Source organism: Triturus cristatus, chromosome 6, assembly GCF_964204655.1.
Source record: "Triturus cristatus chromosome 6, aTriCri1.1, whole genome shotgun sequence".
NCBI lineage: Eukaryota > Metazoa > Chordata > Amphibia > Caudata > Salamandridae > Triturus > Triturus cristatus.
Window position 1 is genome coordinate 1,797,572,538 of NC_140589.1, and position 15,351 is coordinate 1,797,587,888.

Consider the following 15,351-nt stretch of genomic DNA (forward strand, 5'->3'; position numbering starts at 1 on the left):
TGTCCAAGAATGTCACGGTTATGCCACTGTATTTTTTTCATCTAGGAAAGATAATTTTTTGGCAGCGCCATTGCACACTCTGTTGAATGCCACCCTCTTCCATTTTACGATCCCATGCCCCTTGAATGTCCAGTTCCACCAAAGCTGATCTTAGACGTTCACCCCATGAATGCGTTTTTTTTAAATCAAACTGGGCCCTTATTTCTGTCCAGAATAGATTGTTCAAAGTGCCTGGTTCCGAGGAGTGAAGTTTCCAGCATAGTTTCACAAAAACAGCTTTGCCTCTGGAATTTCTGATTTTGAAGTCCAAATTCCAGGCGGATCTGTGCTGGTGACACTGCTCTAGGGAGGTAAAAACAGCTTTATACACCTTTGTCTTTAAATCATTTAAAATTCTGAATTTCCGACCATGCCATATTTCCAATCCGTAAGCCAGTGCTGGAAGTAATTGTGCTGCCATTGTTTTTAAAAGATGGCTATATGACGGGCAACTCAATTTCAGTTGTAACTTTTTGAGAAGATTAAGGTTTGAGCCTTTGCTCTTATTGCCCATTTTTGATCAGTAAAAAGCATGCATCGCCCTAAATTGATGCCCAAATACTTGTAAGTTCCAACTTCCTCTATTTCTTTACCCTTGGCGAACCACCTGAATTTTTTGGGTCTTGGGCCCACTGATCGCACCACCTTTGTTTTTTTCCTGTTTATCTCCAGCCCCTGATGGTCAAAGTAGTTAGTCAGGTGGTCAATGACTCTTTGTAAGCCAATAGGGGTTTGGCTTAAGACCACAATGTCATCCGCATATTGCAGATACTGTGTGTGGTCTTCTGCCAATTTCGGAGGATGGCCATTTACTTTTGACAAATGGATGTTCAGGTCAGCAAGGTACAAATTAAAAAGGCTTGGGGCCAAAACACACTCCTGTTTCAGGCCATTATTTATATCGATCTTAGATGATGCTATGCTACCACCTCCCAGCTTCACCGGGCCCGGGTTTCACTATGGAGGGCTACTATGGAGTTAATTAGTTGTTGTGGTACACCCCATCCTTTCAATTTTGTCCAAAGTCGATCACGTGGGCCTCTGTCAAAAGCTGATTTTTAAATCGATATAACATGCAAATAGGCCTGATTTCTTTAAAATTGCTTTTTCCGTAAGGATTGCTATTGCTGCCAAGTTTCTGCTTGTACCCATTCCTTGCCTAAAACCGGTTTGATATTTAGGAATTATACCTTTCTCCTCCATCCATTCCTGTAGAAGTAATAATAAACAGGAAGCATAAAGTTTTGCATCAACGTCCGTCCGGGCTATAAGCCTGTAATTACTAGGCTCATTGCGATTACCATTTTTATATATAGGATGAAATATGCTCCCTCTCCAAGAATTGATGATCTTGTTTTGAGAGTACCAATAATGAAAGAGCGGAGTAAGTTTGCTCAAAAGTCCGGATCGTGTTTAAAGATTGCGTTTGGGAGCCCATTAGTCCCTGCAGCTCCCTCCGTTTTCAATTTTTTTATTACTTCTTTTAGTTGTTTGTTGTTAATTAATGTGTTTAAGCCAATATCATTTGGTTCCTGTGATTTGTCTTCAAATTGAACCTTATCGTGGAGTAGTGAGATTTCTTCAAGTTGTGCTATTTCCCGGGAAATGGGGCTGATGTCAAATTTACTATGCTTTTCTACCTGCAGAATGTCCGGCCCAGATTCCAAAATCGTTATTTCGTTTTTTGTATTGTTGTATTCATTTTGTATATGTTGTTCCCATATTTTCTCACTTATTCCTGCTTTTTGAGACATTCCTGTTCCCTTAGTTAACTTGTTTATTATGCCCCAAAATTCACAACTGTTAGGCAGTTTGCTGGCCCAAATGAATTTCTCCCAGAGCTTTTCCATGCGTTCCTTTTTTGCCACTCTACACCTCTCCCTATATTTCTTCCTCATTTCTGTGATATTGTTGTTCGTTGCTGGTTTTCCAGATCTTACGGCAGTAACTGCTTTTCTCGATTCCCTTGTAATTTCCATTTTTAGGTTGCGAAGCTGTATATTGAACCATGGTTCATAAGTTCTACTTTGTTTACCTTGACGTCCAGGGAGTACCGGAAATTTATTTAAAAGAAACTTTCCCAAAAGTCCTCTGGTGACTTGGTACACTGTGACTCCCCATCATTTATGAATGTATGTACAGCGACCATTATTTGTGTGACGTTCGTACCGCGCCTTTTTCATTTCTACAGATTGTATATGACCGGGATTTCTGTTAATGCAGTTATTTTCTCTTTCTGAAACAGTTTTGTGTTTATGGTCAAAACTTGCGGCAAATGGTCACTTTCCTGGTGAGATTGTATATAGAACGAATCAATTGTGATGTAAAGTTCGTTACTGACCATGGTATAGTCAATGATTGATTGTTTCTTCCCACTTATAAAGGTGATCCTGGCCGGTTGATCTCCCTTTGTTTTACCGTTCAGAATGTCCAATCCCAAGGTGTCCAGGTCGTTTTTAGGTCTCACCTGGCGAACACAGCGCGAAAGCGCTGTCACCAGCGAGATCTATTGTTGCTGACTTGCCTCGGAAGTGGGACAGGAGATGGGCACGCGCAAGGCTTTTGGCGGATTTGAGCCTGTGTACTCGCACGTGAACACGCACGTCCACACATGCGATGTGCACATCTCCTGTCTCCCTTCCGACCACATGCCAGCCCCGTTGGAGCGGCCCGCTGCAAGACGGGGCCGCTCAGAATGCCAAATGGTCACTTTGCACCAACAATAGCCCACACGGAGCCCCCAGCCCTTCTTCACTCACCGGGCTGCTCTTCTGGGGGCGGGGGGCTCCTCCTCGCAGCTGCAGCACTGCTCTTGCGGGGCTTCCCTGCACTCCTGGGAGCCCCGCGCTGCTGTGGGCAGCCTCAGCTGCCGCACTCTTCACCCGGGCCCCCTCCTGGGACCCGGGGCTTCTCTCCACTCTGGCCGCCACCGCGGGGCTCTCCCTTCAGCATGGGAGCCCCGCGTTAGCACGGCACGCCGGTTTCTGTTTTTGCCAGAGCAGGCCCCGCCCACGTCCTGGGCAAGGGCGCCTGACTTCCGGCTTTCTTTTTTTTTTTTTTTTTTTTTCCCACCCCAAATACGCATTTCTACAATCCGATGGAGCAGGTTTTCCAGCCCACGGCCATGTTTGGCATGTAGCACAGAAGCAGCCCCATGGCCATTCTCGATTTACCTTTCGGGATTCGAAAAGGGAGTCCAGATGGGTAGTGCGTTTTTTGTTTGAGATTCGGGTCCGAGCAGCAATGCACGATGCCAATCTCACTCCAATTTGCCACCGGCAATTCTCTGTATTGTCTGTCTGCAGGTGCAGTTATGTGTTCTGCCTTTAATTGTTTTGCCTTGCTGGGTAGGCGGGGACATCTGCAGTACATAGAAGGGATTTAAGTAAACGGATTGGCGTTTTGACCCATTTCTGTCGTTGTGTGGACTATTTAATGGCAGGGACGAGCATGGTGTTGGCTTTTGGATACTGCAGTAGGTGTGGACAGAGTGAGGGATAGAAGGGCAGAGAGGGTGAGACAGCACAAGAATGGATTTGTTTATCGTTTTACGCCAAATTCCATATTTAGCACTACGTAGCTATACAATGCAGGACGTATTTACCAAGAATAGAAATACAGAAATGACAATTGTTATGAAAACTAACCTAAAGGTGTATTTTGGACGTTTCAACGCGATCGTGAAGTCGTTGTTTCTGTGCATGTGCGCCCTTCTTTTCTAAAATGATCCTTTGTCATGTTACGATATGAGCGCGTAAATGTAAATGGCAGGCAGGGCACTCGGCGGTAGCCGTCTCAATAACCCATCACAGCCCAATTCTGTCATTCGTATTTGCTTGCATATCTGTACTTGCACAAAGGACTGTTCTAACATTTTTCGATAGGTCTTTCCATTAACAAACCGTGGGCGTGCCCCAAGTTACACTGACTCGTGCATTTGTCGTTTGATGCCGCGCATACCCCTTTGTCTGATGTTCATGTTTCCAGCTTTGTTTAATGCCATATGTAAACTGAATTACAGGGTATACCGCACCTGGGTATAGTTTGGGCTGACCTTTTCTCACCCGCCCTTCACTGAAATACACTAGAGGATTAAACCCGTTTAAGTCTCTAATGCAGGTTGCACATTAAATGTTATTCCTCCTTACTACCGTAGTAATACTACAAGAGACTCACGCGGTTACACAATAATTTAGACGAGCCTATAGTGCTATATTTCCTAAGGAAATTAAACCGGCACCAGCATGCTTTACTCTCGAAAAACACAAGAACATACTCATTGCTCTGGTTAATTCAGGATATAGTCATATACATATGATCCCATCTACTGTAACGTCGAGAACTACACGTTTCCTTTTTTATCATCGATCATTGCTATTTAAAACCGACACTGCATTTTTAACACCTAAACGTATATGTTCCACTCGCTGATCTGAAAATCGTGACGCATAGGGTAAAATTGGTCGATTCATATGGATAAGACGCTCTTGTTTTCTCACTGTGAATCAGTCTGCAGATAGCAGTAGGTGTAAAGATAGTAATACCCATCTACCATTGGTAGATGGGTGAAGTTTCCAACTGTGAAAGTACTACTGTGTGAAGCAGTCAAGTTCACCCAGATTAAAAACAAGTAATAGGTCTCGCAGTTACACGAGTTTAAGCTATTGGCATTGTAAATGACAATGCCTTTTATGTTTTTAAAACAAAAACAAAAATAAAAGGCATTGTTATTTGCAATGTCAATAGCTCAAACTCACGTAAATGCAAGACCTATTGCATTGCAAGTGCTTGTTCAGTTTGTTAGCCTCCTGCTCCTTTTGACACGTTCTCCTATTTATCTTGCTCCCTATTAGGTTGAATTTAAAGTCACCTGTGATTATCATCTCACAATTTTGATGGCTTTTCTGCAAAACCTTGATTAGGTTAATCAGGCATACCAGTTTTTCCTTTTTCAACTTTTTGTTAGGGTGGACATATATGTTTAAAATCAGAAGCTGATTTTATCTGCGAGGTTGTTGCTTTCCAGTTTCACAACCTGTAGCCAGTTTTCACATGTGTCAAGTTCTTCCGTTTGCCAAACAAATTTTTCTGTTACATAAGTGGACAGCCTACCCCTTGGGTGCCCATATTTATAAATTTGTTCCGCCGCATCATGAAATTCCGCATATCCAATAATGGGATTTGGAGTCTAGTTCCAGGTTTCTTGTAACAAGAGGATGTCGAAACTTCGTAAAAAAAAAAAAAGCTTGCGTCTCAGGGTCTTGGCCCATTTCATTGAACCCATGGATGTTCCATGAACAGATTCTAATTTTATACTCCTCGGGTATACCTGGGTATATCACTATTGGCTTTATACTGAGGGGACTGTTGGATTCATCAGGATAGTTTGTGGCTCAGAAAATGGGGCACCCACGACCAATCGTGAGATTCTTCTGACAGTTGGTTTAAACGAGCTCAGTTCTGATTTGTTATCTCCAGTGTGTTATTTGCAGAGTTTATATTTTTAGGAGTAGTGCTTCTAGCCCACCTTAAGCAAGTTTTTGGACGAATCTCGTTTCCTGATGTATTTGGGGTTGCTATATCAGATAAAAGTGGGTACGGATTTTAGCTTTTTTTTGTTTTTTTTGGATAGGATAAAGAAATACCCCATGCATCAAAATTTGCTCTTACTGAGAAAATCAGAGCTGTTAGTTCCTTTGAGGACCAGGTTGTAAGAGTAACCTCTTTTTCTGATATTTTTTCCATTTGCAAAAATTCTACTGTCAGGAGATCTGCTGTTGTGATATTGCGCAGCTTTGGTATCTCTTTAAATAATCTAATTAGATTTCCCCTTTTAAAGATTCCAATCTGCCCTTGGTTTGATATTCTGGCTCAAAGATCAGTTTGTTAGATGACTCTTCCGGATCACTTTGTCGAACCCCCTTTGGAGGGAACTGTTCTGTTCCATCTGTGTATTATAGACTTTGTTTCCAAATCTTCAATAGTGAAACCTGAGCTTCCACGTAATTTTAAGGATTCATTTTTCGAAGCAATGACAGTCTAACACACCGAATTATGGGTATTTTCAATTGTCTGTGGTATCCATTTTTTCATCCGCTAGAAATATTATTGGAGAAATTATTCCTGCCGGTCCTGTGCTCTGACCATTGCACACTGACCTGCGCAGCTGGCGCTCAACCCACTGAGCCTGCGCAGCGATGCACTCTTGGTACAGCATCTCCTGGCTATTTGAGTTCATATTGTCTTTATGCTTTTTGCACATGTCGGCATTCCTGCCTGACTAGTTTCTGTAACATGTTACAAATCGTTCATCAGGAATGTTGTGTTTGTGATGGATCTTAAAAAGTCAACGATTAACAGTTATTTAGTAAACCATGTTAACTAATAGTCTGTTCACAGACATGCTGCTGGATGGAAAAATAGATTAAATTACACCACTTAGTGTAATTTAATCTGACATTAGTGATATTGCAGTGCCGCGGCGCAGTTTAACGCACACATTTTTGCTAGCCATCGATGCACAGAAAATCTTGTGCAAAATATACAGCGATTTAAGATCACTGGATGCTTGGAGTTGCAAATTGCCAAAAACATGCTTGTTATGCAGAATCTGATATCAGCCCCCGGAGCCAGAGTATTACAGAAAGAAACAGTGCTTTTTGTCCCTCCATGAATTAAGAAACGTAGCAGCTGACTCAATCATTACAAAGCAGGGTAACCCTGTTAGATCCGAAATTGTGTCCATTAAGACCACTACACATAAGTAATCACCTTGTGAAGCACCCCCCCCCCCCAAAAAAAATCCTTATCCAAAATTGGCAGAAAAAAGAGGCATTCTTGAGTGATTTCTTTTCTTTGCTGTAGACTCTTGCCATCAAGTTCACCTGCTAATGCCCCAGAGTATTCCAGAACGGTGTATTCCTTCTCACAACATGACGACATTGTAGTTCAATTATTGTAGCTACAGGTCCTTTGCATTCAAATGCTCCCATACTTAGTAGGAATTTACTATTGCATACAAAAGTCAAGTGTACTTTAAATGATCAATGATGAAGTTTATAGCATACGTCAAATAGAAAATATAAATGAATTGGAATTGGATTCAACCAACATCAGTGGTACTAGGGATATCCACAAAATGCATACTTCATTAAACGATTGGCTCCTAATAGCTGATCATTCTTCGTTGTTTAGGTCTAGGAATGTTACCTGCAATTAAGTGCTTTCAATGATTGCAGTAACATTACCAATTAAGTTGGTTAGTGGAACATATTTGGATCCGTTTATTATTTTAATTCTGTTTTTTATTGTTGCAGATGAAGATCTCATAAAGCACGGCTGGCCAGAAGACATCTGGTGGGTATTGAAAATGAGGAAGCGCATGGTGCATTGTAAGGAGAAACTCTTTAGAAACGTTTTGAAACTGTTTTTGTGCTTGATAATTGAATTATTGTGACGAGAAAGTCTGATTTGTACTCCTTTTGCATGTGTGACTGCTCGGCTTTCTACACAGACCTGTTGCTTCCAATATCCACACAGTGGATTTTGGGTTCACGCCTATCAAGTACTGGTGCGTTTTTTTAACCAGCATTTTCAGCCTTGGCTTTGAGACTTTGTCAGCCACGTCTTAGCTTAGACCAGAGCAGTATTTCTCACGTGTCTGAGTGTATCTTTCTGCCTCCTTCAGAGTGCATGCATTCCAGTGAATGAGGCTAGTCAGCATCTCCCTGCCTCTCCTTCTGTCGATTCCTTGTTCATGAGCAGGCACAGTTGAACTAATGATCATGCTTGTCTTCACATACGTTAGCACATTAAACCCAGATCTATTGACATTAAGAAGGCTTATTGGATTAGTGCTTCTTTGAGGAAGATGTGAAAAATGAGTTGTTTGAACCAGTTTGAAAACAGTCTACAAAGCCCTTCATTTTGCTACACTCCACTATTGCCCACACTCTATAATTTTTTATATATGTTGATGGGATGACCCCCCCACCCCCCTCCCCCGCATCACATGGCAAAACAACTAGTATTGGCAAAGTCATAAGGCTGACACCCAATGCTAGACTGATTGGCTTTGCCAATGGTTGTTTTGTTCTGAATTGTCGTTAATGAGATCCAACGCTAGACTTGTCACGTAGGCCTGTGTCTGTTCTTTGATGGTTGTGCATGTACTGGTACTCCAGCCGTAGGTTAATTGAATGCAACCACAATTATGGAGAGGATCTGCCAACACAGACTGTCGAACCAGGATGTTCCAGAGTTGATTTCAAAATCTTGCTGAAAATTAATTATTGTGACACATAATTAATACATAAGTTATTACCCCCTCCCAAGCCAATCGCACTGAGTATGTCTTAGGCAAGGTCATAAAGTGCAGAACTGTGTGCATTACAGTGGTATTTATTATTTGCTTTCGTTTTGTGGTGTTGGAGGAAAACTGTTATTTGCCCAGAGCTTTCCTTTAAATGCCAGGAAATTATTAATGCTTTTTACTTCCAACTCTTTCTTTCCGTAGGTTCCATGTGGACAAGCTCTCATCCGCTCACGTCTACCTCAGACTACAGAAGGTAAAGTCCTGCTGCTCATTTTATTGCACTGTGGCTTTCTTTATAGGATCCTTTCACTGGAGAACCTCTCAGTGAAGAATATGGTTTACCACACTGTATCCACCACCTAATTTAATGAGCACATTGTTTTTGGCACTAGTGGCATTCTTTAGTTCTTCAGAGACATGCATCTTGCTATCCATGAGGTGTGTGGTGTAGTGGAGAGACAGCAATAATACAATTTTAAGCCACAAAGAAACTAAACACACCTGATACCAACTTGAAGATTATGGGTTTTAGTGGAATTCTCTGCTCCTTTTCAATGCAGGTTCCAATGCCTCCTGTATAACCTCCAGTAAGGTACTGCCCAGTTGTGGCATAAAGAGCTTCAAAAACTCACTCGGGAAGCCATTGGGTCCAGGGGCCTACCCTGTGTGCAACTGGGCCAAGGCTGACGCCAGCTCCTCTACCGTGATTTTTTCTTCTAAGTGCGAACGAGCATCGCCTGATAGGGTACGTGGCAGGACATCCCTAAGAAATTCCTGGACCTGGTCTCCACTGATATGATCATTTGTGGCGTATAGTTCCCTATAATAGTCTGCAAAGCTCTGGGGTCCCTCCGCAGGCCTCAACACCAACCCCCCCCACCCCACAGAGGGTCCCACGCCACCGGCATCACAGCCCTAGCTGCTTGACACAATTTATGTAGCATACGGCTAGATTAGTCCCCCCATTAATATATTTGTTGCTGCATGGCCCGTCACGCCGTCCTCGCCTCATTTAGCAGATGCTGTTGGTCAGACAAAGCTGCAATCTCGCCACCTTATTTCCTGGTCCACGACAGTTGCCCTCTAATTTCTTGGTCTGTGCTTCAAAGTCCACCTGCTCCTGTGCCCTCCGCCTGCGGTCCCCAGCGCAGAAGCTGATGTCAATCCTCTAACTGTTGACTAAAGTGCCTCCCACAGACCCACCTTCGAAGAGGCCGCGAGCAAGTTAAATGTAAGATATTTGGTAATAGCCTCTTGTAGAGTCGTCCTATAAGTCGGGTTCTGAAGCTGCCTTGGTGACATCCGCCATCAAAATCTAGGGAGAGTGGCGCCAATATGAAGCTCCAGGGACATGGGGGAGTGATTCGAGAGCCCCCGTGGGTGGATGTGGGGCGATGACACCCTGTGGAGATAAGTGGCGGGGATAAACAGGTAGTCTATTTGGGAGAAAGATCCGTGGACCGACGAACAGTACATATAGCCGTTCTCGGTGGGATGATAGGCCCTCTTTGTGTCTGCCCAGCATAAGGTGGTCACAAGAGAAGACAGCCTAGAATCCTGTTGGGTATCCGGCCCACTCTGTGATTACGTCTATCTGCCCCGGGTCGAATAATGTCGTTACAGTCGCCCCCCCCCTCCCCCCCCCCCCCCAACCCCACCAGGCAGAGGCCACTAGTCGTTTCGCCCCACATGCGGAAGAAGCAGTCAATGAAAGCGGCACCTAGTGGAGGAGGGGCATAGAAGCTACCCAGAGTGAACTGCTCCTCCTGAAGTTCGCCCACTACCACAACATAGTGACCATAGGCATCTAACCACACCATCTGGGAGGAATCGGGGACCCTGCGATGGATCGAATTTGCCGTGCCCCGGGAGGACCTGTGTGAACCCAGAGTGGAATATCTGTGTGTAGCCGTGGTGAACAAGGCAGGGGGTCTTCGTCCCCATGAGGTGGGTCGTTTGTAAGAGGACAACATCTGCTCCTAGTTTGATTTTATCTAGAACCTCCCTAACATTCCATGCTAGAATGTGGAGCAGACCTCCCCATGTCTCCTGGTGTGCGGCTAGTCAAGAGTGTCGGTAGCAAATAAGTATCGTCAGCGAATGTGTGTCAAATGGAGCATGAGCAATGGGACTGCTGCTGTACATAAATAAACAATAATTAATTTCAACAATTACCCCACGCCCCCATACTTCAAAGAACAAGAGGTATCTGTCGCAGTTTGTGTCCCCACCAAGCCCCCAACCGGGGGCACGGGGTAGAACACCACCAATGAATCCCACTACCCCACTACCCAAAGAATATGGTATCTAGAGGGAATTCCCAGAAATGTCTCTTTAAAGTGGCAGTAACATAAAAGGAGCCCCACCCGCCCACGCCCAGGACAAGTGAACAATCCAACCCATCTCCTTGTACCGAAAACAATTACCATACACATCGTGCACAGGCATTATATTGGAACTACCGGGAACCTCAACGGCCAGTTCGTCTCCGGTCGCGCCTCAGATCCCACGGCACCACCCACCGCCGCTCCAGATCCACAGGGGCGGTAGGTCTTTGGGGTGCCGTCACCAGGCCCAACAGGGCTGCATCCACAACAATGGCACAGCTCACCGAGCAGGACCAGGATGCAAGACTAGGCCACACAGCGCTCCACCGCTCCCTTGATGATCTACACCATCAAGATTGTCTACATCCGCTGTTGGCTCGACCCTGGATTCGCAGATGGCTTAGCTGCCGGCCGTTCTAGATGGAGTTGCGGGCAGGGTGATGGGCGGATGACTGGTCGACTGTCGGGAGCTCTCCTAAGGCGCGGCCGCCATCGATGAGCCCCAAGAATCTACATTTTTTTAAAAGGTAAATTTAGCGTTTTATTTTAGAAATAAATGCTCTCTTCTGAAGGTCTTTGCATACTACTGAGTTGATTGATGGATTACTGCTTTGTGGCTTTAGGTACGGAAAAGGTGGTGCTGTAAAGTTGCCAGCCATTTTGGCATTCTTGCACTCCACTATGATCTTACGGGGGGCGTGGCCAAGATAGTGACGGGAGCGGACGCTGCCTAAAGGAGCTCTGCGCCCGCAAAAAATCCTATGAGATCCTGTCTATCCGGACTCTACTGCCCCAGATTCGGCCCCCCATCCTCTTGAGGGGAGTGCGGCGGTCAAGTATCGAGGGGCTCAGAAGATCGAGGACCGTTTCGGAGGTGATGATGGGCGCGGTGGCCTCGGCCGGCGCCGTGCTGCTGGTGGAGGCGGGTGTGGCGGGCTTAGCTGCCGCTATGAGATCATGCTCGGTAGGTGGCTCTGCTGCGGAGAAGACGGACCTGGCGGCCGACCGGGTGCCTCTCCGGTGCTCCTAGACTCCCTCGTCGGATCGAGGATCCGTGGTTTTGGGGTAGGAGTGGGGCTCAGCGGTTGGACCCTGGCACGGGAGGCCCTGAGACGGCTGCCGGCTGCAGTCATTGCCCGATCGGGGCGCTCCTGCCTGGGATCTGCGATGGGGTGGACGCACCCCCATGCCGCTCTGAATCGAGTGCGGAGTAGCGATTGTGCTGGCTGGCAGGAGGGGCAGTGGCGGCCCATTTCGTCTGCAAATTGAGGCCGTGAACTGGGGTCTACCTGCTCTCCTTCGCCCTTCCCCCTCCGTCCTCAGGGGGCCTGCATGCAGACGGACAGCATTTGGGCTGCACTGCAGAGTGGATTTTGGTCTCCTCTTCCCCTCTCTGTGAGAAAGTGCCATCTTTCTTGCATGGTATGCCCCCACTTTTTGCTGAATATACTTTGACTGAGTGTGCCCTGGACTCCTGCCAATCAGGTGCCCAAGTCCTATGTTCCTTCCCTAAAACACACACAACCCAAATTGGCAAACCCTGGCCACATGTCAGCCCCTGGTAAATGGTACCCTAGGTACCCAGGGCCTTGTGACCAGTGAATGCCTCTAAGGGCTGCAGCACTCATTGTGCCACCCTTAGAGGCCCTGTACTCTTACACACACTCACTGCCTTTGCAGGCTGGGTGTCTGGGTGCAAGACAAAACAAAGAGTCGACATGGCACACATCCCTGTGTGCCATGCCCATCACCTACACTGCCATGGCATATATCAGCCACCCCTCTAGCTGGGTGCCTTATGCCAGTGGTGTGGGCACAGGAGCAGGAGCCCTGTGCCCCTACAGTACCCAGGTCCATTCCTGGGCACTGTAAGTGCAGTGCTGCCATTTAAGAATTCATGGTGCTGAGAGCTCGTCAAACACGAACCCCACAGCACCATAATGGCAACACTGAAGACTGAGAAGTTCTCAGCACATTAAACCCACACTGATGCCAGTGTGGGATTTAATGTACCAAGCACCCCAGAGGGCATCTTAGAGATGCCCCCTTAAACCTAACCTACAATCCACGTCTGCTCTGAGGCTGCCTAGGCTGCCACACCGCAGACATGTTGCTGGACCCCTGGGTGGGAGAGCCCCTGCTCTCCTGGGCCTACTGCAATGCACATCCTGGGCGAGGTGCTAAATCTCCTCCCCCAGGATGGGCAGGGGGAAGCTTCAAAGGCATGCCGCCTCTGTGAGCTTCCCTAGGCCACTGCAAACCCCACTCTGGCGGGAAGCTTGGCCGGAAACCCCAAATAAGGACAGGGGATGTGCCAGCCTGCCAACCCCACCCCTCCGGTGGGGGAGGCGAGGTGAAGCACATCTCCGGGCTCTCGCCATCTTGAAGATGGGAAGCCCTACCCTATCAGGACTAGGCTACTGCCCCCCTCCCACAGGAGAGAGGCAGGATAGGGGGTGTACCCACCCCAGGACAGGGACCCATTGGTCCCTGCCCTTCACCTACCTGTAACACCCCGAAATCTAGTATTTAGGGGCACCCTGAACCTTCCTTCCCCAGATTCCAGATTTCGAAATACAAAGAAGAGCAAGAAGAAAGAAGACCTGCCCTGCAGCTGCTAAGAAGAGGAAGACACCAACTGCTTTGGCCCCAGCCCTACCGGCCTGTCAACCCTCGGGCTTGCACCTGCTCCAACCCGGCATCTCTTTTGGCCAGCAACCTCACAAACCCCGGAGGACCTGGCTACCTTCTGGCTCTAAGCCCTGGGACTCCCATGAGTAGAGGTTCTACTCAAAACCTACTTCTAATCCCTAGCAGCAGCCCGGAACCGCGAACCCAGCACACTCTGCACCAGCCAAGCCTGGCCAGTGCCGGAGTGAACAAATACCACCAGGACGACCCCACGGTGACTGTGACCCCGAGTCCGGCACCCAAGGACCTCCCTCGACACTCCTGAAGAAGCCTGCAGCCTCAGAACAAGGTGGCCCCCCACCGCGATCAACAGAGGGTAAGATTTCCCGACACCAAAAGGCACCCCTGCACGCGGCGCCCCGCGGCCCCCTGTGCCCAATCCCGGGGTACCTACCTATCCTCCAACTACCCAACTTACCTCTCGAAGTGGTGGTGGCACCTGAAGAATCCTTGTCCCCAAGCTTGCAGTCTTTTTCTAAACCGGAGATTTCCCATTGAAATCCATTGAGCGCCCGAAGGCTCAAAAGCACCCTGCACCCAGCCGCCCGAGTGGCCCTGGCAGTGCAACCTCTACACCTACCTACTTCTCCACTTGCCCGGAGTAAGTGACCAGAGCTCAGTTCCCACAGCCATGTGGCTTGCTAGTCAGCAGCCACCAACCAAGGCCCCCCTATCCCTCATAGGGTAACATTGGGTCTAACTCTCTCTGCACCCGGCCGCCCTAGAGTCGCTGAGGGTGAACCAACTGTACCTACCTGACCCTGAGGGACCCCTGAGTCGATGCCCAGAACCTCAACTCTGCCAGTCGAGTACTTACCTTTAAACCGATAACTCTATGTTCGAGGCATATGAGCTGCAGATTATACACTGTGCATAGATCGCCATCTGGTGTTGGGCCCGGATGTTTGCAGTTTGTTTTTCTTCTTGGACAGTCTTTGGAAGTCACGAGTTCGGTGACTCCTCCTTCGGTCCGTACTGCGCATGGGCTTCGGCTCCATCCTCAGATTGTTTTTTTCCGCCATCGGGCTCGGATGTAATACTTCGTGCTCCGGCTTCGAACCTTTCCAGTTCGACCTTCAACTAAAAATCCTCGTCCATAGAGATTCTTAGACGAGATCGACTTCTTCATCTCTCTCTTCGGCACTTCTTCGATTCCAGGCAGCGGCCTTCGGGCCTATCTCGACTCCGGTCTCGGCCGATGGAAAGGACTCCCTTCAAGAAGTGCCCAAAATGTGGGTCTAAATTTCCCCACACCGACCTCCATGAGGTGTGCAACCTCTGCCTCTCTCCCGAACACAAGGCCCGAGACTTCCCCGCCTGCAAGTCTTTTCATTCGCAAAAGACTATTTGAGATCGACTAGCTCGACGCACCATGGCGCACTCATTGACCTCGGCTCCACCTGACATCTTCGGAGAAGACACCGGAGCTTCGGGACAGCAGCACACCGAGCTGGAGGACGACGTCGTCAGCGCTTCCGAGGCCGACGACTCCGACGTGGAGGAGATCACACCGGCGCAGAGGGTCGTGAGTATTCTACCCCCTCCCACTCCCGCGCCCATACCGAAAGAGACTCCGGTTACCCCTTCGCCTCCGGGCCTAGGGAAAACCAAGCATACTGCTTCCATCACCCCACCTTCGGGCCCGGTGAAAAAGCATCACAAGTCTCCTGGCGGCTCAGGCCCGAGCCAGCATCCTAGCGGCGCCGAAAAACATTCTTCGGCACCGAAGAAAACCAGCTCCGTTCCGAAGCCATCGGTGTCGAAACCTGGCCTCTCGGTGCCGACCAAACACAAATCCCTCGGCACCGACGCTTCCGTGTCGAAGCCTGCCTCGGCGCCGACCAAAAAATCGGACACCCCGAGAAAGCACGGCGCGGATAAACCGACGAAGCCTTCGGTTCCGAAAACATCGACACCGATGGAGGAATCGGTGCCGGAGGAGGAATCGGTGCCGGAGGAGCTTTTCACACCGGATCCTCT

General features: G+C 47.8%; 1 protein-coding gene across 1 annotated transcript in view; it reads left to right on the forward strand.

The window, feature by feature from the left end:
* The window catches only part of CCDC25 (coiled-coil domain containing 25), a 91,293-nt gene that overhangs the window by 24,672 nt on the left and 51,270 nt on the right, over positions 1 to 15,351 (forward strand). The window contains exons 3-4 of the mRNA XM_085613135.1: positions 7,356 to 7,395; positions 8,555 to 8,606. Coding sequence (XP_085469261.1) covers positions 7,356 to 7,395; positions 8,555 to 8,606 — 92 coding nt within the window. The remainder of the gene's footprint in view (positions 1 to 7,355; positions 7,396 to 8,554; positions 8,607 to 15,351) is intronic.